The 27,692-nt window shown below is 39.5% G+C and overlaps 3 protein-coding genes across 3 annotated transcripts; all 3 read right to left on the bottom strand.

Annotated features, from left to right (window-relative positions):
• Positions 1 to 324: 324 nt before the first annotated feature.
• Positions 325 to 27,571, bottom strand: LOC115693886 (disease resistance protein RPV1-like). Its single transcript, XM_056306012.1, has 5 exons — positions 27,554 to 27,571; positions 6,499 to 7,168; positions 5,295 to 6,390; positions 2,561 to 2,848; positions 325 to 2,070 (listed from the first exon to the last, which is right to left on the bottom strand). The coding sequence occupies exons 2-5, from the start codon at positions 7,059 to 7,061 to the stop codon at positions 325 to 327; spliced, it is 3,693 nt and encodes a 1,230-aa protein (XP_056161987.1). The 5' UTR covers positions 7,062 to 7,168; positions 27,554 to 27,571.
• Positions 17,951 to 19,651, bottom strand: LOC115669559 (26S proteasome non-ATPase regulatory subunit 12 homolog A-like). Its single transcript, XM_056306089.1, has 3 exons — positions 19,394 to 19,651; positions 18,224 to 18,331; positions 17,951 to 18,133 (listed from the first exon to the last, which is right to left on the bottom strand). The coding sequence occupies exons 1-3, from the start codon at positions 19,469 to 19,471 to the stop codon at positions 18,062 to 18,064; spliced, it is 258 nt and encodes an 85-aa protein (XP_056162064.1). The 5' UTR covers positions 19,472 to 19,651; the 3' UTR covers positions 17,951 to 18,061.
• Positions 26,608 to 27,442, bottom strand: LOC130136062 (toll/interleukin-1 receptor-like protein). The gene has a single exon (XM_056306083.1). It carries the CDS (start codon positions 27,319 to 27,321, stop codon positions 26,608 to 26,610), a length of 714 nt encoding a protein of 237 aa, XP_056162058.1. The 5' UTR covers positions 27,322 to 27,442.
• Positions 27,572 to 27,692: the final 121 nt, after the last annotated feature.

Genomic DNA, 27,692 nt, shown 5'->3' with positions numbered 1-27,692 from the left:
TCGAAATTGGACAATCGCCAAAGGAGGATTCAATAAAAAAGAAAAAGAACTAACCATCTCGATCTGCTCCTAGGAATCGCAAGGCCAGCTCGAGGAATCGGCAATTGGACTCGGTGAACCCCCTCCCTCAGTCGCGAAAACTACTGCTCTTCTTCCGTTCTCTCTCTCTCTCTCTCTCCTTGACTGAACACAACTGATGATGAGAAGAAAAGAATGAATGAGGGAATGGGAAGAGAAAATGGGGAGGAGATCCGAAACACCTTCTGTCTGTCTGTGATCCTCACCCCCAACTGGCCCAGACCACCTCCCTCCCTCCCACCTCCCTCACTTCCAGCGGGACAACGCCTTTAAACGCAACAGGTCCGGTGATTGTCTAAGAGACGGACATCCAGAAATAATGAATTCTCGCATGGGTCGTAATCCCTCCAGCCCTCGAATTTCAACTAAATTTTCGCATATGAAAGAACGAAAATGCTGCAGATTCTTTACGTTCAAGAGGTCCACCGATCTAAGGGAAGAGCACCCGCCAATAGTCAAATATGTCAAGGATTCTGATCTATCGGGGCCTTGAATTTCAGTTACACCATTGCAACTCCAAACAAAAAGGCTTCTCAGGTATTTAAAACTGGAAAAGTCTAGCAATCGTCCGGCGGACGTGCACTTAAGGATATCCGACACTTGAGAGGATTTTGATCCACCAGGGTCTTGGATTTCAACTGAATTCACGCAACTTGTTGCGGCGTCCATTCTCTGCAGAATCTTTGAATCGGAAAGATCTAGCGATCCATCGAGCTGAGATGCATTTGGGCTCATCAACTTCGAAGAATCTTCAATCCCATCAACCCTAGCTATCTTAGGGCATTTCCCTGCAGGTAAGTTGGATAGGCAATGTGAACCTTCGAAGCCGGTGACTTCTGCGAGATGAAAGCAATTGGTGAGATGCAAATCTGATAAGTGCTTCGAGTTTGACAAATTCGTGAATGCTTTCAATTTTCCGCAACCTTCAATAAGAAGCTGCGATAGTCCAATGGGAAGCTCTGGGACATGTTCAAGCCAAGGGCAATTATAAAAAGCGAGTGTCTCGAGACGGGATAGTTGGGAAAAATTGGGCAACGGCGGCCTTTGGCAGGTGATAATTAGAATTGTTAAGCCAGAAGACAGTTCTGGTAATTCTCGGAGCTTTTCACAATATTTAACATCGAGCTTTTGGAGAGAAGAGAGCTTAGAAATGCTTTCTGGCAAGCCCGAAATGCTTGAATCATATAAAGAAAGCTCCTCCAACGAAACCAATTCGCATATATTACTAGGTAGCTGTTCTAGCTTTTTGCATCCTCCAGCTTCCAACCTTTGGAGTTTTGCCAACTTCCCGATGGCATCAGGCAATTCCTTTATGTTAGTTCTATGTATGTCCAAGATCCTCAAATTTGGCATATTCCCAATGCTTTCAGGTAATTTCGTAATCGATGTATTTCCTAAGTACAACTCAGTCAATGATGCTAATTTTTCAATCGAGTCGGGGATCTCTGTCAATGAGGAGCAGTCATGTAAGAACAAGCTTTGTAGGGATGCTAGATTGCCTATGGAGCTGGGTATGTTATCTAATAGTCTACATTCAGAGGCATTCAAAGTCTCGAGCTTCTTCATGGAACCAATGGATTCAGGTAATTCTTCAATTGCTGAATCAGATAAGTCCAATAGAGTTAATGAGACAAGGGAGCCCATAGATTTAGGAAGTTGAGAAAGTCGTTCACAACATTCGACACATAGAGTCTCCAGCTCCATCAAACAACCTCTCGAAATAGGAATCTCTTGTATATCAGTGTAATTTATGCGAAGCTCCGTTAATTTTACCATTCTACCTATTCCTGCCGGTAGCTTCTTGAGTCTTTTACACCAAGAGACATCCAAGCAAATGAGGGTCTTGATGTCCCCAATAGAAGGATGAATCTCTTTTAGATTTTGACAACTTACAAGAATCAAAATCTCCAAGCTTTCGAAAGCAGACAAGTCGGGAGTTCTTCTCAAAGATTGACAATTCTCGAGGTTGAGAACTTTGAGCTCGGTTGCCATCTGAAAAAAAGAAATGGTACCTCAATGTCATTGGACACTGGCAGCCTGTGATTTTCCACTACTCCTTATGTTTTGACATTTTAGAATTGCTCAAAAAATGCTTGTGCTCCTTGACTCCTTCACAGTTGTCTTGTTTAATTTTAAATGTCTCTTTTGGTAGTGTTTGACCACGCCAATAGATAAATGTTTTTTTAAGTATATCAATTGCAAAAGAATGTTGGGGATGTATAAGTGTTGACTGCATTTATTTTCGTATAACATTTCAAAGGAAATGTTTACTGATTAAATAGAAGCAAATTTTATTATCAAATAGCATATGACAAATTCAAATGGAAGAGAGATGCATTCTTTGGGCACCATGTATTCCTTCAATAGTATGAGATTAAAGAGAAACGGCTAGTTTAATTATGAAAATCAATTTTCAAATGTTATATGTACAAGGAAAAAAAATTTATATTGAAAATACTTCAATGCCTTCTTTACATCTTACCTTGAGTGGAGCCCATCCTCCCCAGTCCTCCGAAATTGCACTGTTTGACAGATCGAGTACAACTAATTTATTCGGATGAAAGTTGGCCGCAGTAAAATCCGAGGGACAATTCGCCCACTGAAGCCATCTTAATTTAGGAAGTAAGTTTTGGAAATCTCCGGCGAAATTCGCACCATCCGCTAGAAGGAACCTCAAGTTGGTCATTTCTTTAAATTGTTCAGCTGTGTATCTTCTTCCCTTGCCACATTTGCCAAGAGAAAGTGCCTCAATCTTTCTAGTGCCCTGCAACTTGGAAACATTGTGGACCATAAGTTTTAAATGATGAGATGAGATCAATTGATGTAAAATAAAATGCAATGATTTCAATTTGCTGTCATACTATCATGGCGTAGGCTTCTCCTTTAAATTTTGTTTTTGACATGTTATGGTTGCATACTATTTATCTAATCTATGTAAAGATCAGAAGCTCAAGGGGTTGTTCCCAAAGTTTTCCTCTTCCAATTATGCTCTTCGCAATTTGCACCTTCTGAATGCCCAAAATTTGCATCCATTTGCAATTACAATAGATGGCCTCTCTTCATGTATACACTAATTCAAGTATATCTATGAAAATTCATGCCATTTATATGTGAAATAACACTACATTTACTCCTATCTTGCATATGTGAACCAATACGACTCTAAGAGTCCAAATACATCCATCAAACTTGCCATCAAAACATGTATCAAAATTAAGGAATCCAAATTGTAGAATCCCCCCATTCTTTTTGGTATACTACGTTTGCAATTCTAAATATCAAAATGAAAATGAGAATGTCATCACAAAAGGTACTCATGTGTTTTATGTTCCTTTCTTATCATGCGTTTCTTCGCTGAGGGTTTTGCAGTATACGTGGAAGGAAAATTGATAATATCGAATGTTCTATAAATGATTCTTACTTTCTTTTTATTACTATAGATGTTTGACGCTATCTTTTCGTTGCCGTATTGATTTTGTTATAGTGTAGTAGTAGTCACCTAAATTTTGATCAATGTTCCCATAGATTAATGAGATCTACCGTATGAACAGATTGGACATGAAGATTGATACAATTGTATTCTTAAGGAACTCTAGTCTTTTACCTTTTTCTTTTGTTGTAACCTAATATTTTAGGAACTCAAATTCGTTTTTTGTTTTAGGTGATGCACACTGAGCACAAATCACGAGAGTTAATATTACGGATTTGTTTGGTGGTTTCAACTTTTCCTTCAAACCTGTAGTCTTTCATATGAGACGGTACTTGTTTTTACATTACAAGTTTCTTGTATGTCTATTGTAATTTTGTCAACAACTTCATAGATACCTTTTTTTTTCACTTCTAAGCTATGTTCTATTCAGTTGATTACATTTTCCTTCATGCAAAAATATGCTCGCTGGAAAGAATTGGTAGCATTTTTTTTCAATAGTCTTGTTATTTCATTATGTTGTGCATCGCAATGTTTATATTTAGTTTTTCTTAATTAACGATACTCATGACATTTGCACATGCTTGTTTGATGCTTGTACAAATCATCCACATATTATAATTGCTTTTAGTGGATCACCTTTTAACTTTCATGCTAATAATGAAAATTTATCTCACACGAAATTCAAAACCATATTTACTTTGTTTAAAAATACCAAAAATCCTAAATTGGTAGAATTCTTCCACATTTATCCCATACTAATTTTCATGTCATAAAAAATCTCAAACTAATAGTCCCTGTTACATTTACCCCAATTTAATTTTCGTTTCACAAAAATAAGATAATGGTACACATGTTAACTAAATCTTTGCTAAATAAGATGCTCACTAAAAGTTGAACAATAAACAAATAAGTATAATTGCACGATAGCTTATATTTAACAATAAATAATATCGGGGTATTAATAGAAAAATCATCCATCGTCACAAAAATAAAAAGTATTAGCATATTTATAGAAAGAAACTATCCATTATTATGAAAAGTCTATACAACGAAAATAATATATAACTAAAGGGTGATATTGCATGGTTGCTCATATATCATAAATGCCACATCAACAAATTGACGATGTCCACTAACGATTGACCCCAAAGGCTCGATTGCAAAAAAAAGTGAAAGTTAGAGGACTATATTGAGCAAAAACAAAAATAGATGGGGGACTAAATTGCACTACCAATAATACTTAGGGGATACACTTAACCCAACTTAACAAATACAGGAACCAAGATCACTAAATCATCACAAATGAATGGACGTCTGATTTATCATACCAAACAACTCATAAGAAGTCAATACTAAGTAAAAGAAAAAAGAAATAGAAGACCTCACAAGAAACCAAAAGACAAATCCAAACATCAAATGCGTGCATCAAACAAATATGTGGGAAATGCATGCCCGCAACATTTTATAAATGTCAGTTTTTCTCTAAAAGTACTCTGTCAAACATTCTGTTTTTGTAGTTTTTATCATTGCATTGAAGTTACCAAAAGGAGAGCATCCTCATCACAATACTACTAGGTATAGATATATATTAATCATCCATAACCAAGAAATTGCTCCTCAGTTATGTTCTAGAATTAGGCAAAAACAGCAATTAATCAAAAGAACTCTTTTGCGAGTAGAAGCAGCAAGTTTTTGGGGATATAAAACTAACAATTATTTTTATTTCAAACAAGAAAGGGAAGGTGTACCCACATCATTGACCCAAACAAGTACAGAAGACTCTTACCTTGTTGTTGACAAGCACGTCTAGGGCTTCTTCATAAATCCACAGTCTGCTACGCTCTTGAGGCTCCTCTAAATTTTCTAGACGAACAATTTCCCTTCCAAGATCTCTCAGTTGATCATGCATAATTAGCGTGCCATCTTTGTCAATTTTAATTAGGGACCTAAGACTTAATACTTCGATCCCCATCCCAGGGAAAAAATCACAAGCATCCCACATATACATCGGACTTTGTTGAGATGATCCAATAAAAAAACATGCAATATCCAAAAATATCCGTCGTTCATCAAAATCTAATACATCGTAACTTATCTTCAATGTCTCTTGCACTTTCTTATTAGGCATTTTCCTCAATTTCTTTGATGTATCTTCCCATGCTCCTTTTTTCTTTCCGCACAATAATGAACCTATAACTTCAAGAGCTAAGGGAAGCCCCCCAGTAATGGATGCAATCTCACGAGAGATAACCTCATAATCACTTGGAGGATAATCCTGTCGAAATGCATGTCTACTAAATAAAATCAACGATAGATCTAAAGGCAACTCGTTGAGTTCATACATGGGCCTTGCCCCAACCTTGTCAAGAATACTCTTATTTCTGGTTGTGATGATGATTACACTTCCTGCTGTAAACCAAGTACCGTCTCTGACCAAAGCATTCAAGTGAGTATCATCATCCATGTCATCGAGAAGAATGAGGACATTCTTGTTTGTAAATAGAGATTTGATTTTATCAATTCCCTCATCAACATTAAACACATCATCAAAATTTTCTCTTGCAATAGAAATGAGTTGCTTTTGTACGTATTCAATACCCTTGTGCTTAGATGTTTCTCGAATATTTGCCACGAATCTACGACAGTCAAAATGACTAGAGAGCTTGTTGTATAACACCTTTGCAAGAGTTGTCTTACCGATGCCGCCCATTCCATAAATTCCGATAATCCGTGTACCATTGAAGTTAGCATTTATCAAACTCGTAATTTGTTCCACATGATCATCAATTCCCACCAATTGTTTAGGAACACTTAACTGGAAAAGTCTTTTTAACTCGTTCAAAACTTTTCTGACAACAAATTTAACCAATGTTCCTTCATGCCTATCAAATAACAATGAATTTCAGTTTAGGATAGCAATATGTATATTCTTTTTTAAGAAAGATCTATTTATGAAAAATTAAACAATGTTTTGTTGGAGAATAATGTACCCGTTATCAATTTTCTCCGATTCCCATCCTTTCAATGAGCTGACTTCTTGGAGTGCTTCTTCCCATTCCTTCACAACCATTTCGTCCATATTCTTTTTATGCGCATCGATAGCATCTCTCCATTTCCCTGTCGGATGTTGCACCTGTGAGGGTTCCACTTTGTAAAATATGGGCAACACTATCTGCCCTTTACTTTTCTTGCGCTTCAACATCTCAGCTAGCTCGCGGAGGCACCATTTGCTTGAAGCATAGTTCTCCGAAATAATCGGGATCGAGATCTTAGAATTTGCAATACTGCAAAGAAGCTCCGGACCAATCTTCTCACCAACAGGGAGCTCATTGTCATCTCTAAACACATGAATTCCTGCATCGACAAGGCTATTATAAAGATGATCGGTGAATCCTTTGCGAGTGTCTTCCCCTCTAAAGCTCAAGAACACTTCGCAATAATTTCCTTTTGGCCTTTTGGTTCCGCCTTCATAATCACCTACTTGTGGAGAGGTCGATGAGGAAGACTCCCCATAGATTGGATCTTCTGAATGGGTGGGCTCTTTTCTTTTCATCTCGAGAGGACTGTGAAAGAGATTGATGGAGGAGGAAACAGAGGAGAGAAATATGGAATCCCGGATCTGGTAAAAGCAGAAATGTCTCTCCGGACTCAAAGTTGGAGCTACACTCAAACAAAAATAGAAACTCTCAGACAACTCATCAGAAGAAAATGGAGGAATCAAAGCAGGAAACAGAGAAGGGCAAGGAGTCGTCGACTAAGCGAGGAGTGCTCAAACAACACAATTCACCTAAGGCTATGATCTCCCCCAATCCTCAGTCTTCGACGTTGGATTCCCTACACACCACACAACACTTTCTACCGTGCGCGCTTTGAACAAGGCTTAGTTCTTGCCATCCACTGGTCCAAGACTCTTCACGCTAACTGAACCGCTGTGAGGCATGCCGCAGAAAGAACAGTCATTGCACTCGAAATTTCGGCAGCATCATGCGGAAGGTGTGTGGAACCCGACGAGCAAATACTTACATGCGCACATGCAATCACGCGCAACACTCACGCTCCGAGTTTAATGAAAGAAAATAGAAAAGAGAACTAACGAGCTATACTTTCATGCCCCTACTGGGATCTCCACCGATGCTCAGCATTATATGAGGAAGGCGCATGCCATGTGCTTTCATTGAGATCTGAGATCCAGCCACCACTGTCGTGACTTGGCTGGCCTTTTCTATTAATAAACAAAATAGAAAAGAAAACCAACTAGCAGTGCTCCATGCTCCTCGTGCTAACAAGAGATTCCGTTTATCCCCGAGGATTTTGTTAATAGAAATGTCTGGGGGACGCGTGAGTTTGTTCCGTCCACGATCAAACTATTATTTATTTCTCAAAAGAGATTGGTCTAGGAAAATAACTCTCCAAATAAATCCCTTCAGAAACAATTTTCTCGAACTACATTTCTCCATGCCACATCACGCCTACAGATTATCTAGTCATTATCCCACACGTAAATCACTTTTTATCTCTCTCCTTAAATTTATTTAACATTTTATGTGAACTTTATTTTGGGTACCGCGTATATAAATTCTCGGCGGATGATTCTCCACAATCGAATAAATATTTGGTGATACTTTTTTCAGGAAAATTATCCAAAAAGTTATAAACATGTTATACGTAGGCCAATTCAACCCTCAATCTTTCAATTGTGTCAATTAAATTATGAATCTTTTGACAACTTGTCAATTTAGTTCTAAACTTTTTAACTATCCTAATTTTGTCCTAAACATTGTGATAATTTGCAAGTTTAGTTTTAAATCTTTTAACGATTTGTCAATTTAGTCCTTCCAGCAAAAATTGATAGGAAATCGCCGACGTTAATGTCTAGTTAGTATCGGCTATCTTACGTGACACGGCAGAAGCAGAGGTGGACCGTTTTTACAATTTTTTTTAATTTTATGAACTTTTGTCTTTGTTTTTCCTTTCCTTTCCTTTCCTTTCCTTTTCTTTTCTTTTCTTCTTTTTCTTTTTCTTTTTCTTTTTTCTTTTTCCATTTTTACCTCCGGCTACTATTGTCGGGCCTTGTCAATGGCAAGCAGAGGTCATCGACCTTAGTGAGGGCAGCCCTTGCTAGCCCAAGCGTGGGTGTCCCTCACCTGAGGCTTGCGGCTGGCGACCTCCGACAGCCATTGACGAGGTCTAGTGATGACCGATGGAGGGGAAAAGGGAAAAAGAAAAAATAAAAGAAAAGAATAAAAAAAATGAGAGTAGACGAGGAGTTCGTCTCGAAAATATATTATATTATTGGATTTTAGTTGGATGTTGGACGTATTGTACAAGTTAATATATTCTCCGCTTGCCATTATCATGTTCCACTTGCCTGGAAGTTACCTGGAGCCTTCCTTCATCAGTAAAAAAATGCCATTCAAACTAAGCACCAAATACGGGGCTAAGTTTGAGGAAATATTTGGTGAAAGTCTTCGAAGGCGAGGAGGTCGTCTCGGAAATATATTATATGATTGCGTGTTCTTTAAATGTTGGACGTGTTGGATAACTTAATATATGTTCCACTTGCCATTACTTTGTTATTGTGTTCCACTTGCCTGGAAGTCACCCACGGCCTTCCTTCATAAGTTAAAAAACCAAATCAAATTCGCACCAAATAGGTGGCGAAACAGAGGAAACAGAGGTTTAATGTGTGTGTGAACATAGAGTAATATGAAAACAACATACAAAAATGGTCCAACCAACCGGATGAGTGGAGTCCTCGAGCGTGGTCAGTCGACGGATGGACCGAAACTCAGTGTTTGTGATAATTTTCGAATAATTATTCTCAAATATTAAAAAAAAGACATCGGTAGAAGCGGCTCCATTTTTCGAAAAATTTGACATCTATTCATTGAATGTCATGGATTGATTTTTCTGAATGTTGATTTGCGATATGGAATTTGGTGATTGCATGTCATTGCATTACAAACGAGATATTACATTTGAAACAAGCATGTCATGATTACATTTTGTCAAACTATATATTTCATGCTGACATTCTCCGCCAACCGGTTCTTAACCAAAATATAATTTTTTGCAGCACAATACTGGAGGAGTCAAATATTAACATTAGGATATATGATTTGAAAAATGAAGAAATTAAATAGAAAGAGACTGCAATTTACAAGAGCCCAACGTGTGATTACTTGGACACCTGTTATATTATATCTTCGTAGTTTGCTTATTTCTGCTGCCGAGCAGACACTCACTTCTTTACTCATAGCTACAGACATTACTCTCTTGCCTTGCAAGCTTCTTAAGAATCCGAAATGATAAGCGGCGATGAGAAAAGCCCAACAGCTTAGTACGTAAGTGACTAACCCCACCCTATTACTCTAGGATCAAAAGCTTACACAGAAATAGACTAAAATGGAACATTGTATCACATGATCAAGTGATTTGAGAAGGAATCCCAGTATGCTCTCCATCCCACACCCCACCCCCCCCCCCCCCAAAAAAAAAACAAGAGAAGAAGAAGAAAAAAAAGAGAAAAAAAGAAAAGATAATTCAATTAGTCATACAATACACAAAATCAGAAGTGATATGGAGTAGAAAGTTTCGACACACGGAAAAAATCCTTGATGCTCGAAGTCCCAATCGTACGATCACAATCACATGTCCCATGATAAGGTCCAAATAGATTCCTGTAATTGGACATGCACGGAATGCATGAAATGCACAGCCCCAATTTAAGGTTATGACTGGATGGATAAATAGTAGTATTAATTATAAACAAGAGTTAAACCAAATGCCAGCACCGATTGGACGCCCAACATTCCAATCCTCGTTCTTACATTGTTGTGCTAGGCAACTCCACCTGAGCATTGCTGTCGCTATTTAAAATATTGTCAGCTTTGGTAATGGTTCGCTTACATCTTCGCGGCTTCAACTCGTGTCATGCCGATTTGAGTTTGTGCAATACTAATTTGCCAATGTACCGTCTAAACACAGGCAATGTCGAATCAGATAAATATTTGAAACCTAATACCGACACAACATTTTGAATTCCAAATATCCCCTCCCGTTTTTCATTCATTTTCCGAAATATTTTTAAGAGGTATGAAATTTGAAAAAATGTGGAAAAAGCAACCCTAGAAAATGTGTCGGCGATCACTTACGTCCATCCATAGGTCTTGAGCTATAAGTGCATGCAATTGAAGCTTCTCCTCAAGATCCAAATAACAGTTTAACGAAATGCATTAATATGACAAAACTTATGCTACAAATATATAAAATATTTTGGTCCGTTCATGTGACGGCCCAAGTCAAGTGGCGGAGTGCGGGGAGGAGGGATGGCGGTGCGTCCGTGCCTACCTCGGACGTGCGCAGGGAAGTGGGGTACCTCTCTTGTCCCACATCGCCTAGAGAGGAAGTTCCGGGCTAATTGATAAGGCTTGAGTGGCCTATATTGTGTAATGCGTTTTTACAGCCGTGAGGGTTAGTGGATTCAAAGCGGATAATATTATACAGTGTAGACCCGGGGTGTTACAGTTCAACCCAAATTTATTCATGAATCACCCTGATATCGTCTCCACCCAGGTCATTCTTACAAGTGTACTTTTCGAATTCCTTCACATGAATTTTACAATCCACTTTAATTCCAACCGGGGACTTTGAGACATATAAATCAATCTACAATGTCGTTGAACCACAATGTTCTCTGGCATGGCAAATTGGCAACGATATACCCATCCTAACAACAAAACATAGTGTCACTTATTGCTAGTAAGTCGGATTATGATTCTCGAATTCACTTAATTAGAAATTTATTTCTTGAGACGACTCTTCTATCAACTCAAGTGAAATTGGAAAACGCATTCCACATAAAGTTCATAATCAACTAATATGCACCACATAAACTGGCAACTAATATGCCTCATCTGCTTCTCCACGTTGAGCAGCTGCTCTATGGCGGCCTCCAAGTTGCCTCCGCCCTCCTGCCACGCCCAGCCACGCGAACCACGAGCATAAAGAATCGGACAATCGCAGGAAATGACGAATCAATCGAAAAAACAACCGGAAAGAAAGACATAGATTGCCGTAGATCTGAAGGCAGGGAGGGCGAACTGACCATCGCAATCTGGTTCTGGAAATCGGCAGGAGCCCTCTGGCGACGGATCGATTCCGGAGCCCTAGGTGAGAGAGAGAGCGGTCGGTGAACCCTCGCCCACGAAACCTTTCTCCTCCTCTTCTTCTTCTTCTGCTTCTTCTGTTTCTCTTCTTCTTCCTTCTCTTTGAGCGCACTGACCGACGCGAGAGGAAAATTAAATTATAAAAAAAAAAAAGGAGAAAAAGAAAAAGAAAAAGAAAGAGTTCCGGGGGGGGGGGGGGGGAATTAATAGGAAAATGAATTGAAAAAAATGGAGGAGAGAATCGGGGGACCCGAAACGCCGGAACGGAGGCGAATCTCGGATCCGGATCCGGATCGGGATTGGCCCGACCTGGTCCTCGGAGAAGATGCGATGGCAGGTAAGGATACGGCCTGAAACTTCGCCAAGACGGCCCAGCGAGCCCGAGAATTACGTGGGCACTGGATCGGGCCATCTTTCAAATGGAGATGAAGGACCTGTTTGGTTCAGCATTTGAATGCTGCTTTGGAGCTCTAAAGGCCCTTAGGCAAATGCAAACTTGTTTGGCAATTTTTTTTGTAAGCTTTGAAGAGATGCAATTGCATCTCCAAAGCTCCCTAAGGGACTTTGGCTGAATGGAGGGATGGAGGAGCTTTGGGGACTTGCATTTTCGGAATGCAATGTGCACTGTTCACGTGCACTGTTCATCTTCCCGACTGAGACCGACGACCGCCGCCTGAGGGGTCCGACCACCGCCGCCTGAGGGTCGACCGACGTCCAGCGATCGCCGCTTGAGGGTCGGCCGACCCCAGGCGGCGTTTGCCGGGGTCGGCCGACCCCCAGCGGCGATCGGCCGGCCTCGCGCGACCCGGGCGGCGGTCGCCGTCTCGCGCGACCCGGGCGACGCCGCCCGAGGTCGCGCAACCCTCCGGCAGCGGTCGCCGGGTCGCGCAACCCAGGCGACGCCTGAGGTCGCGCGACCTCAGGCGAGGCTAGCCGGCGGCCAGATCTGGCAGCCGGAGCTTGGCCGGCGACTAGTCTGGCAGCCGGAGCTTTGGCCGGCGACCAGCCGGCCATGGCTCTTCCTTCTTTGATTTTTTTTTTTTAATATTAGCAAAAGTTCTTCACAAAATTAATTTTTACCAAACGGTATTTAGACCAAAGTTGCTTTCAAATGTGAATTTAAAATACACGTTACCAAACACTACTTGCATTTCGAAAAACCCCTTTAACTCAAAGGTATTTTCCATATATGCAAATGCATTCCCCAAAAGCCGAACCAAACAGGCCCGAAATTTCCTTTCCTTGAGGGCGACTGGTGGGCCGCAACCATCGACACCGTTCGCATTTTATATTTAGTCGATTTTGCATGTGAATGGTGCCAGCAATGTGTAATTCATCGATCAAAAGGGTGGTTAGAAATTTAGGGCGCGCATGATAACCATTCTATTTCTTTATTTTTCTGTGTTCCCAGGAAAAGGTTTGAAATAGAAATTCGTTTTGATAACGCAATTTTATTTTTCTATTTCTGGAACAGATTTTGATTTCGGAAATAGGTTTGAAATAGAAATGAGAAGTAAAAATTTTCTTAACTTTTCTATTTCTAGAATAAAAATGAGAAATAAGAGTTCTGCTCGTCGCTCGCCCTCGCTGCCATACTACCATCTTCCCTATTTCTGGTATTCAACTAAAAGAACGAAATTCATACCAAAAGCCGAGAAGTAGCGGACTAAATCAGTAACCATTCCCGACCAGCTTCGACCGGAGATGGGTCGATTTTATGTCCTTCAACTAGCAAAAGTTGCAGGCTTCTTGCACAATCTTGTATGTATACACAAGACCGTTGGCGCGATTTATCCATGGAATTTGCGAAGAGCATATAATGGTGTGATGCTACACTGATCTTCTCTCTTCGCGAGAGTCGTTTTCTAGTGGTTCATCTATCGTGAATGCTACTTTCATGTCGGGGCAGATGTTTATGTACAGATGCTGAGGTTACATGCCGAAACATAGTTTTCTAGCTCTTGAGGTTCAGACTCTTGGTACGAACAAGCTCACCCGATTCCCGAATGGCATCGACCAAAAAGGCTCTTCCGAGTCCCGGTGCTTCTCTTTTCTTCGGGAAGACTCACAATTGCCCCGATCCCTTTCTTCGTGGGCAATCGTGCGAGTTATCCGTGGAATTCGCGAAGAGCAGATATAGGATCGGTGTGGTGCAACACCGATCTCTTCTCGTCGTGAGTCGTTTCCAATGGTGCGTACGTCATGAATGTATTTTGCATGTCTGAGTCGATGTTAGTGTATAGATGTTGAGCTTACACACTGAAACATAGTTTTCTAAGCTGTTTAGACACTTGGTACAAACAAATTCGGCTGATTCTCAGATGACATTGACCGAAAATGCTTTTTCTGAGTCACGGCTCTTCTCTTTTCTTTGGAAAGACTAAAGAAATGCAAATGGTTTGAGCTTAACGGTGCCGCGTTCATTCCCACGCCATCTCCCAATCCGTTCGAGCAACATTTTAGAATCGACTAATTTCACTCCATCAAGAAACGGATGTGAATGCGTCATTCTGACAGAGAATGAACGATTCACACCTGCTTCCTTCATTTTCGATCACAGTCTCGCTCACCAACCACTCAGAAAGTATTGTACTAAGTCGAAGGAACAAAGCTAGTGACTCGCTACACAGTCCATGTGCATCGTTCGCGACATTTGCTTACCACCTATGTTTGCGCTCGAAAACCGCACCTTCGACAAAGAAGAGAAAGCATGGAGATCTAAGGGCGACCTCAACCTGAAATTATAACACAAGCCCGGCCAAAATGGCTAGCACAAAAACTCAGTCTTAGCTCTCGCAGTTGCGACTGCAATTTTTTCGAGAGCAAAGGCAACTGATTTATACAATGGGAGGTTCTGCAGGATGAAGGATCTCTCTCCTTTGCCTAAGTGTTTTTGTACTTTGCCTCCACAAGCTTCCTTAATAATTCACATGTTAATCATTAAATTACTTTGAGCAGTCATAAAAGAACAGACAAAAGAGTTGCAGTTGAATTATACCAGAATGATGAAAACCCAATTCAAGCAGTCAGGAAAAGCAGGCACTACCACGTCATTCTTGAATGTAGGATTTGAAAAACTATTTACTTCTCATGAATAATTGATATGCTAACGAGGACTTCAAGAATAACTTTTAAATGTATCTTATGATGATTGATGTAATTTCCAAAGCATTGAGCGGCACAAAGAACGAGAAAAGTTACTACATTGAGAATCACTCGTTTTCTTTGTCTCACTTATGCTAAGTAAGTTTAACGGTCGCATTGTTTAAAAAACATGACAAATACATTTACTTTGTGAAGAAAGTAAAATGGTGCTTTTTGCTTAGTGGGCATAACTATTTCCACAGCAAAAAGATGTAGTGGCCACAGCTTTTCCCAATTTTTTCAGTTTCCATGAAGAAAATGAAGGAGTTGGAAATCTATAGGACAAGGTCCATTCCGTATCAAGTATCAACTTGGAGAAAAATCACGTCCTTTGAGGAAATAAAAAGTGCAGTTATCATATTGAAATGAAGCTCCCTAGAAACAGGTGCTCACTTCGAATGTGAAATGAAATGGAAAAGTAGCATTCATTAAGCCTTTAATCTGGAGAGCTAATGTTATCTCCGACGTTAGAAAAACACAAGCACCAGCAATATTTGTCATGCGAAACACAATTCTGTAACAAGGTGCTTATTTTAGTCCAAATGAGTGCACATCTCGTGCTGCGACTGTTCCATTGGTACAAGTTCTGGACCCTGAAAGCCCACAAATCTTCAATTAAAAGGAGGGGGGAAAGAGGAAACAAGAAAGATGAAAAGACCAAACTACATTCCTATACAGAAAGTGTATTCAATATATCATTTCAGTCCGAAACAAGGCCCGCATCTGGTCACCCTGCAAAATATGCAATCAAATTTAAGACGGGTACGTAAGAGTTCCATGGTGAATATCTCCGGTCCCCACTTCAGACCACAATGTGAAACAGCATTCTTCGGTAAGAGAGAGAGAGAGAGGGAGGCTCAAGGGGAGAGAGATCATTCATTCAACTAAAAACATCATCAAGCTCTCAAAGCAGCCTTATGAGCCGTGGTTTCCTTGGGGATTTGGTGGCAACTTTTCTTGACAAGGTCGAGCAGCTTTTCCAAATTTGTCACCCGAGTTCAAAATCTCATTGCTGTCCTTTATCATTTGGAAACTGACAATTCCCATTGGTCAGTCTATCTTTGCCACCAGGGACTTGGAAACAACCATTAAGGAGAGATGCTTCTCAGCTTCCTAAAATGGTAATATAGAAGTAAGAGGTCATGCGGATAGAATATCATACGAGCTTGTATACTTATCATTATATGGACTGTCTATCAGATGATAGTATTGATTTAATAAATTGAGGCATGTGATTGATTAAAGCTCTTAACAATAAATTGAGGCATGTGATTGATTAAAGCTCTTAACAACAGCAGTAAGAGAACCCAAAAAAGAGCTCTTTCCTTGAGTGATTCAGCTATAAAGATTTTCTGAACACTGGAAATGGTAAGTGTTAATACTAGCAGAAAAAGCGCATTAGAATTTCAGGCTCCACGGAACAAGAAATGGTTTCACAATGCCAGACAATGACACTTACAGCTACAACAAATTTATGAGTAGAAGTTGACTAAACCAAGTGTACACATATATGTCGGTCAGAAATGTTTATGAAACAAAACTATGAAGACAACATTCTCAAATTCATGACAAGCCTTCGGCTTTCATCGCACCAAAACCTCTTTTACACACATTTTGGAACTTATATCCAAGTGCAGCAACCATGCCCCAATCAGGGATCACAGGCAGAGAGGCTGCTCAGGGTTAAATGAGGGGTCTAGGTAATCATTCATAAAGAGTGACATTGATAAAGAACATCAACAAATGTTCCACATAATCAGACCTGGATACTGAGGCATAACAGCTCTGCAAGTCTCTTTAAGGTAATCCTCGAGTAGTATTTCAAAACGACAATAATATTCTGCAGAAAATAGAGTGAGTCACATCTGAATGATGATCCAATGAAAAGAAGAAAAATGACAAAGTTCTGTAATTACATGTTGATTCTTTGAAGAGGCTCCCAGCCAAAGGTTGCTTGTCTCGCCCATAAGAAGCCGAAATTCTTCTATTGACTATGATTGGGCCCTGTCTAAGATTTTCTGCTACCTTCTTAACAAGTGCACCTCCTAGCATGTTTTCTCATTCTCAAATTCATCTTTGAAAGTACTTTAAAGAGGAGGCCATAGGATAACCTCCGCCGTGACCAATTGTTTCAGCAGCAACCTGCCTTAAAATATCAAAGGCATGGTTAACCAAGTTCTATGGCACATTATTGAGATATTGCAAGATGTACAACCAATTTCCTAGACCAATTCAAAGATAGTACCTGAATTGGGGAATTTCTGAGAGATGCTTATCGTCTAAAGTGGCATTATGAAGGCTTGACTGCATAGGATCATGTGGTGATAGAACTAAGTACCAGCAGATTTTCCTTAGAACCTACATATAATTAAATCACAGAATGAACAGCTGTGCCTTGAAAAACTCAGTGACGACTTAACAAGGAAAGAGCTTCACCAGTATCCACTGCTCTGGGTTGCCCTTTACTGATAGAATCTCATATATCGCCTCATAGTATAGACAAATCTCAAGGTAATCATTGTTATGTGAGTAATACCTACATCGTTAACCACATAAATGCGAGGTAAACTGAGATGTGAGTTCAAATCCATCAAGTACAGCTGCAACGTCAGAGTTTGCAATAAAGCTAGAAAGGAAGAAGAGTATGTGCCAGATATATAAAGCCATACAAGTTCATGTTTTGAACCACAGCCTGAATACCAGGTGGCACTTGATCGGCAAAAACAAATTAGTTGAAAGAAAGTGGACACAACATTAGAAAAAGCAAAACACCAATTTGCCGTATTATGAGTCATGGTATATCCATCTCAACTCCAGAAGAGACGGAATACGATGACTCACGTATATTAGCTGGCGCTTGTTCCACAATGTTTTCACCTTCTTTAGGCTTTTTCTTCTCTTTGGAAGGATCTGCATCAAACACTCGGGGGTTGGTCTTCCTGGAAAGGATATGTGCACGGACATAATCCTGGCGATCTGTGCACAGACAAACTTGCAAAATCCATCGATCAAAACCAATCATTGTAATAGTGTACAAACGGTTAAAAGCAATACAAAAAACCCCTACTTGTTAAAAAATAATGGCAATTTACTCCGTCTTTGCTGTTGCTCCAAAAGTTTCTACCTGCATTTCAAACCCATCATAGGAATGTTGGACAACGAAAAACCAATTACAAGATCAGTGACAACAGAAGTCAACTTCTAGTTACCCCGATTTCTTGCATCAAATCAGTAGCTTCTGCTATAAGACCTTGTTCTTCCTTTCTATTGCAAGTTTCTTGATCAACCGTGCTCTCTCGATTTCGACATATATCTGCATTACGAAACTAGCTAAGAAACCGCGAAACAAAAGCAGATAGCTGATGAACATAAGTTGCAACAGAGTTTAATCTCACAAATTCACCTTCCCAGTGGCGACAGAGTCAAGTGTCTTAATAAGCTCTTTCTTGGTCTCAAGATCAGGTGTCTGGTCAACATATTGCATAGCCTGCTGCACCATTGCTGTCACAGCCTGGCAATAAAAAAACAGCGACATGTAGGTCACTAGCCAATCAAGTGAATGACTTGATAATGTCTAGATCACAATTAAAACTTAGATTTGAACTATTGATTAACAGCACGGAAAATTTGTCACTCTAGAATGAAAATATGGTCAAGAAAGGAATCAAAAGGGACAATAGCAAGGTACAATACAAATACAGGTATCTCTATAAAGAGGATCCCAGCCATTTGAAAACTTGCAAACAGCACAAGCACTATAAAATCCCCATAAAGGACATATCATGAAATGTATCCTGAACTAGACATGAAAAAAAAGTAACGCGATTCATAAATGAATAGGAGAATAAAAAGTGAAAATTTGGGGCAATCACGGGAGAGAATCCAGAAACACAAGGTGAGAAACTGAAGAGGATTCCACAATACTAGATTCTAGAGGATTCCACCATACTAGATTCTAGAGCACAAGCACCAGGCCTGAGATCTTGCATCCCAACAGATTGCCTTGAGCCAATTCCCAGGTAGATATGCCAAGCACAGTCGTTTTTTAGATAGTTATACATAGATGGCATGTCACAGATACACAAAACGACTGTTCATGATCTAATCAGTACACATACAGGAGGCAATCCCTGCAGTATAAAATATAACCCTTAAGGTAAAGGTTGTTAAGATGGAACCTAAATGATAGAAATTGGACCATACTTTAGATCAATGATCATAAGGCTCTACAGAAAATTAAGGTATAAAGCGATAGATTCTTAATCTTTTTCTGTACTAACCCCTGTATGTTATCTTTGAAAAGAGGGAATGAAGCTCAAAAGCAGAAGACAAAAACATGAGTATCACCACAGCAGAAGCACATCAGTGAAGAAGCTCTCGTATCTCATAAAGAAAGTTAACTAGAGAAGTATCTGCGGCATAAGTAAAGAAGAGAATAAAGCAAACACAAAACCAGATGATGGCAGTGAAAAGAAGAAGACAGGAGGATGAAAAAAAATAGAAAAAATAAAGAGCTATACACTATTACGTAAAAAAGAATTCCGTCCCCAGCCACAAACGATGCTTGCCGTACAAAGGTGTTGGCATTGTGCTGCACTGCTGTTTGCGGAGGCACAGAAGACCTTCCATTTACCCCAACCCAAGCTCTCATGAAGGTAGAGCCCACTTCCAACTCCAGCAATAAAAGGTTATTCTTACTCCCGGTATAAAGAATCGCCCCTTCCGGCACCCAATCTCAATTTGTTGTCCCCCAGGTTTCTTTATTATGTAAAAAGAATCCATCCCTATACAAGATAAATTCAAATCCTAAAACAGATCTATTGACCGGAATAAGAACGAAGAGGAGCACCAAGTACTGAATTCACCAAAACCCTGAAAACTTCTATCAATTGAGTTTGCTGTCTCCTCCAGAGCTAAGGGGTTATGGTGGAAACTGACTTTGTGTTACTTAGGTGATGAAGACTCGCCGATATCAAGCAATTTCACTACATAAGTAAACACAAGTACCCTTCCAGAAAGGATATCACCAGGCCATCCCTTCGCTGTTTACATATTTAGGCGCAACCATTAGACTTCCGCAGGAACATCATCAACCCCAACCTTTCCATCATTAGAGGAAAAAGCAGAAGAAGAAGTAACCAGGCAGGCGAATCAAGCATCAGAAATTGGACAATTGCTAGTAAAGGACGATTCGATCAGAAGAAGAAGAACTAACCAATCTCGATCCGCTCCTGGATATCGGAAGGCGAGCTCGAGGAATCGGCAACAAGTCTGCGAGCACCCATCGCTTTTTTACGTACGAGAGAGGACTCGGTGAACCCCGTCCCTCAGTCGCGAAAACTTCTGCTCTTTCTTCCGTTTCCTCCCTCCCTCTCCTTCTCTTGAACGCAACTGATGATGAGAGAGAAAACGAAACGGTTAAGTAAACAAAAAGTTGAGGCAGGGGAATAAAAAAAAAAGAGAAAAGAGGAAGAGAAAAGAAAGAATAATAAATGAGGGAATGGGAAGAGAAAATGGGAGGAGATCCGAAACACCTTCTTCTGTCTGTGATCCTTCCCCCCCACTGGCCCAGGCTCCGACCTCTCTCCCTCCGACCTCCCTCCGGACCTCCACTTCCAAGGGGATCCCCCCATCACCACCTCCACCCCTACGTCACCACCGCATTTAAACGCAACAGGTCCGGTGATTGTCTAAGAGACGGGCATCCATAAATATGGAAAAGTTGCAATGGTCTTAATCCCTCGAGCCCTCGAATTTCAACTAAATTTTCGCAAAAGTCAAAATGAAAATCCTGCGGATTCTTTAAGTTCGAGAGGTCCACCGATCTAAGGGAAGAGCACCGGCTAATAAACAACGATGTCAAGGATTCTGATCCATCGGGGCCTTGAATTTCAGTTACACTATTGCAATTCTGAACAGAAAGGCTTCTCAGGTATTTAAAACCGGAAAAGTCTAGCAATCGTCCGGCGGACGTGCACTTAAGGATATCCGACACTTGAGAGGATTTTGATCCACCAAGGTCTTGGATTTCAACTGAATTCGCACAACTTGCTATGACATCTATTCTCTGCGGAATCTTTGAATCGGAAAGATCTAGCGATCCATCAAGCGGAGATGCCTTTGGGCTCATCAACGTCGAAGAATCTTCAATCCCATCAACCCTAGATATCTTAGAGCATTGCCCCGCATGTAAGTTGGATAGGCAATGTGAACCTTCCAAGCCGGTGATTTCTGCGAGATCAAAGCACCTGCGGAGAGTCAAATTTGATAAGTGCTTCAAGTTTGACACATTCGTCAATGCTTTCAATTTTCTGCAATTCATAATATTTAGCTGCGATAGTCCAATGGGAAGCTCTGGGACACGTTCAAGCCAGGGGCAACTACAAAGATCGAGTTCCTTGAGACGGGTTAGATGGGAAAGATGGGGCAACTGCGGACTCTGGCAGGTGATCCTTAGATTTGTTAAGCCAGAGGGCAGTTCTGGTAATTCTCGGAGGTTTTCACAAAACAAAACATTGAGCTCTTGGAGAGAAGAGAGCTTAGAAATGCTTTCTGGCAAGCTCAAAATGCCTGAACCTTCTAAAGAAAGCTTCTCTAGCGAAACCAATTCGCATATATTACTAGGAAGTCGTTCTAGTTTTTTGCATACTCCAGCTCCCAACCTTTGGAGTTTTGCCAACTTCCCGATGGCATCAGGCAATTCTGTTATGTTAGTTCTCTTTATGTCCAAGATCCTCAAATTTGGCATATTCCCAATGCTTTCGGGTAATTTCGTAATCGATGTGTATCCTAAGTCCAGCTCAATCAATGATGCCAATTTTCCAATCGAGTCGGGGATCTCTGTCAATGAGGAGCAGCGACGTAAGAACAAGCTTTGTAGGGATGCTAGCTTGCCTATGGAGCTGGGTATGCGAGCTAACAGTCTACATTCAGAGGCATCCAAAGTCTCGAGCTTCTTCATAGAACCAATGGATTCAGGTAATTCTTCAATTGCTGAATCAGATAAGTCCAATAGAGTTAATGAGACAAGGGAGCCCATAGATTTAGGAAGTTGAGAAAGTCGTTCACAACTTGTGGCACATAGAGTCTCCAGCTTCATCAAACAATCTCTCGAAATAGAAATCTTTTGTATATGAGTGCCATTAATGCGAAGATCCCTCAATTTTACCATTCTACCTATTCCTGCCGGTAGCTTCTGAAGTCTTCTACAATCAGAGACATCCAAGGAAATGAGGGTCTTGATGTCCCCAATAGAAGGATGAATCGTTTTCAAATTTCCACAATCTGCAAGAATCAAAATCTCCAAGCTTTCGAAAACGGACAAGTCGGGAGTTCTTCTCAAAGATAGACAATTCTCAAGATTGAGAACTTTGAGCTTGGTTGCCATCTGAAAAAAAGAAATGGTACCTCAATGTCATTGGACTCTGGCAGCCTGTGATTTTTCACTACTCCTTATTTTTTTGACCTTTTAGAATTCCTCAAAAAATACCCATGCTCCCCGACTCCATCACGGTTGTCTTATTTAAATTTTAAATGTCTCTTTTAGTAGTGTTTGGCTACGCCAACATATAAATATTTTTTAAGCATATCAATTGCAAAAGAATGTTGGGGATATACAAGTGCCGACTGCATATGTTTCTGAATAACACTTCAAAGGAAATGTTTACTGATTAAATAGAAGCAACTTTTATTATCAAATAGCAGATGACTAATTCAAATGGAAGAGAGATGCATTCATTGGGCGCCATGTATTCCTTCAATAGTATGAGATTAAAGAGAAACGACTAGTCTAATTATGAAAATCAATTTTCAAACGTTATACGTACAAGGAAAAAAAATTATATTGAAAATACTTCAATGCCTTCTTTACGTCTTGCCTTGAGTTGAACCCATCCTCCCCAATCCTCCAAAATTGCACTGTTTGACAGATCGAGTACAACTAACTTCTTCGGATGAAAGTTGACCGCCGTAAAATCCGAGGGACATCCCGCCCACTGAAGCCACCTTAATTTAGGAAGTAAGCTTTGGAAATCTCCGGTGAAATTCGCACCATCCACTTCAAGGAACCTCAAGCTTGTCATTTCTTTAAATTGTTCAGCTGTGTATCTTCTTCCCTTACCACTTTCGCCAAGAGAAAGGGCGTCAATCTTTCTAGTGGCCTGCAACTTGGAAACGTTGTGGACCATAAGTTTTGAATGACGAGATGAGACCAACTGATATAAGATAAAATGCACTGGTTTCAATTTGTTGTCATACTACTATGGCATAGACTTCTCCCTTTCAATTTTGCGAAATGACAATTCGTAGTTGCATATTATTTATCTAATCTATGTAAAGATGAGAAGCTCAAGTGGTTGTTCCAAAAATTTTCCTCTTCCAATTCTGCCCTTCGCAATTTGCAGCTTCTCAATTTCCAAAATTTGCATCAATTTGCAACTACAATAGAAGGCCTCTCTTCATGCATACACTAATTCAAATATATCTGTCAAAATTCATGCCCTTTATATGTGAAATAACACTACCTTTACTCCTATCCTGTTTCCGTGAAACAATACGACACTTACGGTCCAAATACATCTATCAAACTTGGCATCTATGCATGTATCAAAATTAAAGAATCCCGATGGTAACATCCCTCACTTTTTCTGGTAAACTTTGTTTGCAATTCTAAATATAAAACAAGAATGTCATCGCAAAAGGTACGCATATGTTTTACATTCCTTTCTTATCATTTTTTTTTGTCTGATGAGGTCTTCTCATTGTACGAGGAAGGAAAATTGATAATATCGAATGCTCTATATATGATTCCTACTTTTCTTTTTATTACTACATATGTTTGATGCTATCTTTTCGTTGTCGCGTTGATTTTGTTACAGTGTAGTAGTGGTCATCTAAATTTTGATCAATTTTCCCATAGATTAATGAGACCTTCCGTATGAACAAATTGGACATGAAGATTGATAAAATTGTATTCGTAAGGAACTTGAGTCTTCTGCATTTTTCTTTTGTCGTAACCTAATATTTCAGGAACTCAAATTCGTTTTTTGTTTTAGGCGTTGAATTGCACGTTGAGTGCAAATCATGAGAGTCAATATTACCGATCTATTTGGTGATTTCAACTTTTCCTTCAAACTTTTATTCTTTCAGATGAGACGCCACTTGTTTTTACATTAAAAGTTTCTTGTATATTTATTGTATATTTGTCAACAACTTCATAAATACCTTTTTTTTTTCACTTCTAAGCAATGTTCTATTCAGTTGATTATATTTTCCTTCGTATGATAATATGCTCACCGAAAAGCATCGGTAGCATTTTTTTTCAATAGTCTTGTTATTTCAATATGTTTAGCATCCCAATGTTAATATTTAGTTTTTCTTAACTAACGATACTTATGACATTTGCACATGCTTGTTTGATGATTGTACAAATCTTCCATTAGTTATAATTGCTTTTAATGGATCACCTTTTAACTTTCATGCTAATAATGAAAATTTATCATCACACAAAATTCAAGACCATATTTACTTCGGTTAATAATATCAAAAATCTCAAACTAGTAGACTTTTTCCACTTCTACACCACACTAATTTTCATGTCACAAAAAATCACAAATTGGTAGGCCCGTGTTACATTTACCCCAAACTAATTTTCGTTTCACAAAAATAAAATGATGATACAAATGTTAACTAAATCTTTGCAAAATAAGATGCTCAGTAAGAGTTGAACAATAGACAAATAATTATTATAACATGATAGCCTATGTTTAACAAATACATATTATTGGAAATTAATAGAAAAATCATACATCGTCACAAAAAGAAAATGTATTAGCAAATTCATAGAAAGAGACTATCCCCTATTATGAAAAGTCTAGACAATGAAAATAATATATGTTTAAAGGGTTATATTACATGGTTGCTCATATATCATAAATAAATACAAATGTCACATCAACAAATTGACGGTGTCAACTAATGATTGGCCACAAAAGCCTCGATTGCACAAAAAAGTGAAAGTTAGAAGACTATATTGAGCAAGAGCAAAAATAGATGGGCGACTAAATTGCACAACCAATAATACTTAGGAGTTACACTTAACCCAACTTAAAGAATACAGGAACCAAGATAGCTAAATCATCACAAATGATTGGAGGTCTCAGTTATCACACCAAACAATTCATAAGTAGTAAAAATAAAAAATAAAAAAAGGCCTCACAAGAAACCAAAACATGAATCCAAACATCAAACACTTGCATCAAACAAATATCTGGGGAAGGCATGGCTGCAACAATTTGTAAATGTCAGGTTTTCTCTAAAAGTAATCTGTCAAACATTCTGCTTTTGTAGTTTTGTTGTAGCATTGAAATTACCAAAAGGAGAGTATCTTTATCACCATATTACTAGGTAAAGATATAGATCAATTGCCCATAACCAAGAAATTGATCCTCAATTATGTTCTAGAATAAGGCAAGAACAATAATTAATCAAAAGAGCTCTTTTGCTAGTAGAAGCAGCTAGTTTAGGGGAGTCAAGACTCACAACTATTTTATTTCAAACAAGAATGGGAAGATGGAACCATATTCATTGACCAAGACAAGTAGAGAAAAGTCTTACCTTGTTTCCGTTAATCACATCTACGGCTTCCTCATTGATCCACAATCTGCTACGCTCTTGAGGCTCCTTTGGATTTTCTAGACGAACAATTTCCCTTCCAAGATCTCTTAATTGATCATGTATCGTTAGCTTGCCGTATTTGTCAATTTTAATCAGGGGCATAAGACTCAATACTTCAATCCCCCTCCCCGGGAGAAAATTGCTGGCGTCCCACATGTAAGTTGGATTTTGTTTATGTGATCCATTGAAAAAGCATGCAATATCCAAAAATATTTGTTGCTCCTCGTCATCTAATGCTTCATAACTTATTTTCAACTTCTCTTGCACTTTCTTGTCGGGCACTTTCTTTAATTTCTTTAATGTATCTCTCCATACTTCTTCTCTCTTTCCACATAAGAATGAACCTATAACTTCAAGAGCTAATGGAAGCCCCCCGGTAGTAGATACGACATCACGAGAGATAACCTCATAATCATTCGGAGAAGAATCCTTTCGAAATGCATGTCTAGTTAATAAAATCAATGATTGATCTAAAGACAACTCGTTGAGTTTGTACATGCAGCCCGCCCTAACTTCATCGAGAATGCTTTTGTTTCTAGTTGTGATGATGACTATACTTCCCGCTTCAAACCAACTTCCATCTCCAACTAAAGCATTTGAATGAGTACTATCATCCATATCATCCAGAAGAACGAGGATTTTCTTACTCATAAATCGAGATTTGATGACACTGACTCCTTCGTCGACATTGGACACATCACATGAACTTCCTATTATGGCAGAAATGAGTTGCTTTTGTATGCATTCAATACCCATACGCTGAGATGTTTCTCGGATATTTGCCACGAAGCTACGATAGTCAAAGTGACTAGAGAGCTTGTTGTATAACACCTTTGCAAGAGTTGTCTTACCAATGCCGCCCATTCCGTAAATTCCAATAATCCTTGTACCATTGAATTCATCATCTATCTTGCTCATAATCTGTTGCACATGATCATCGATTCCCACCAACTGTTGGGGAACATTTAGCTGAAAAAGTCTTTTTAACTCGCCCATAACTTTTCTGACAACAATTTTAACCAATGTTCCTTCATGCCTGTCAAATAATAATGAAGATTAGTATAGGATAGCAATATGTATATTCTTTTTCAAGAAAGATCTATTTATGAAAAATTAAACAATGTTTTGTTGGAGAATAAGGTACCCGCTATCAATTTTCTCTGATTCCCATCCTTTCAAGGAGCCGACTTCTTTGAGTGCTACTTCCCATTCCTTCACAACCATTTCGTCCACATTCTTTTTATGTGCGTTTATAGCATCTCCCAATCTCCCTGTAAGATGATGCACCTGTGAGGGTTCCACTTTGTAAAATATGGGCAACACTATCTGCCCTTTACTTCTCTTGCACTTCAACATCTCAGCCAATTCACGGAGGCACCATTTGCTGGAAATGTAGTTCTCAGAGATAATCACGATCGAGATCGTGGAATGTGTAATGCTGCAGAGAAGCTCTGGACCAATCTCCTCACCAACACGGAGCTCATTGTCGTCTCTAAACACGTGAATTCCTGCATCGACAAGGCTAGTGTAGAGATAGTCGGTAAAGCCTTTACGAGTGTCTTTTCCTCTAAAGCTCAAGAACACTTCATAGTTATTTCCCTTCTGCTGTTCCTCTCCACCTTCATAATCACCTCCTCCATGCGGAGGGGTCGATGAGGAAGACGCTCCAGAATTCGGATCTTCTGAATGAGTGGGTTCTTTTCTTTTGCAATTCGATTGGCAATTTAAGTTGAGAGGGAAATGAAGGGAAAAGAGAAGAAAGGAATTGGAGAGAAAGAAAGAGAAGGGAGAGATCAATTTCCTTCTTCTTGATTGGATATACATCATGTAGTGATTTGACCAAAGAGATCCTTATTCTGTTTTAAAATAGGAGATTGATCGAGCTGAGCGTTAAAAGAAAGCCAGATTTCTCAGTCCGGATCTGCAAATTGAACAAATGTCTCTCAGAACTCAGTTAATTCAAACGAAAATAAAAGAACTCTCATACCCCTTACTTAAATCAGAAGAAAATGGAGCAATCAAAGCAGGAAACAGATAAGAGCAAGGCGTCGTGGACTACCTGAGTAGTGCTCAAACAACACAGCCCTGGGATCTCCACTGACTTTCAGCTTTCAATGTGGGATTACCAGCACACAACATTCACTAATATGCGCGCTTGAATAATGCCGAGTTCCTGCCAGCTAACGGTCCAAGACTCT

This window comes from Syzygium oleosum, unplaced genomic scaffold, assembly GCF_021117445.2.
Source record: "Syzygium oleosum isolate NSW1041296 unplaced genomic scaffold, Sole_v2.1 Sole_v2.41, whole genome shotgun sequence".
NCBI lineage: Eukaryota > Viridiplantae > Streptophyta > Magnoliopsida > Myrtales > Myrtaceae > Syzygium > Syzygium oleosum.
The sequence above is the reverse complement of the archived record's forward strand: the minus strand, read 5'-3'. Positions and strand labels throughout refer to the sequence as shown.

Bases quoted from the DNA above. Each gene is read 5' to 3' on its own strand.
- LOC115693886 (XM_056306012.1), bottom strand. From the start codon at position 7,061: ATGAAAAGAAAAGAGCCCACCCATTCAGAAGATCCAATCTATGGGGAG. The intron at 6,391-6,498 runs GTACATTATTCT...GTTATTTGATAG, and splicing joins TCGGAGAAAATTGATAACGG to GCATGAAGGAACATTGGTTA. The intron at 2,849-5,294 runs GTAAGAGTCTTC...AATGTTTCCAAG, and splicing joins ACGTGCTTGTCAACAACAAG to TTGCAGGGCACTAGAAAGAT.
- LOC115669559 (XM_056306089.1), bottom strand. From the start codon at position 19,471: ATGAGAGCTTGGGTTGGGGTAAATGGAAGGTCTTCTGTGCCTCCGCAA. The intron at 18,332-19,393 runs GTACGGCAAGCA...TTTTATTGCCAG, and splicing joins AGCACAATGCCAACACCTTT to GCTGTGACAGCAATGGTGCA. The intron at 18,134-18,223 runs GTGAATTTGTGA...TTCGTAATGCAG, and splicing joins ACTCTGTCGCCACTGGGAAG to ATATATGTCGAAATCGAGAG.
- LOC130136062 (XM_056306083.1), bottom strand. From the start codon at position 27,321: ATGATGTATATCCAATCAAGAAGAAGGAAATTGATCTCTCCCTTCTCT.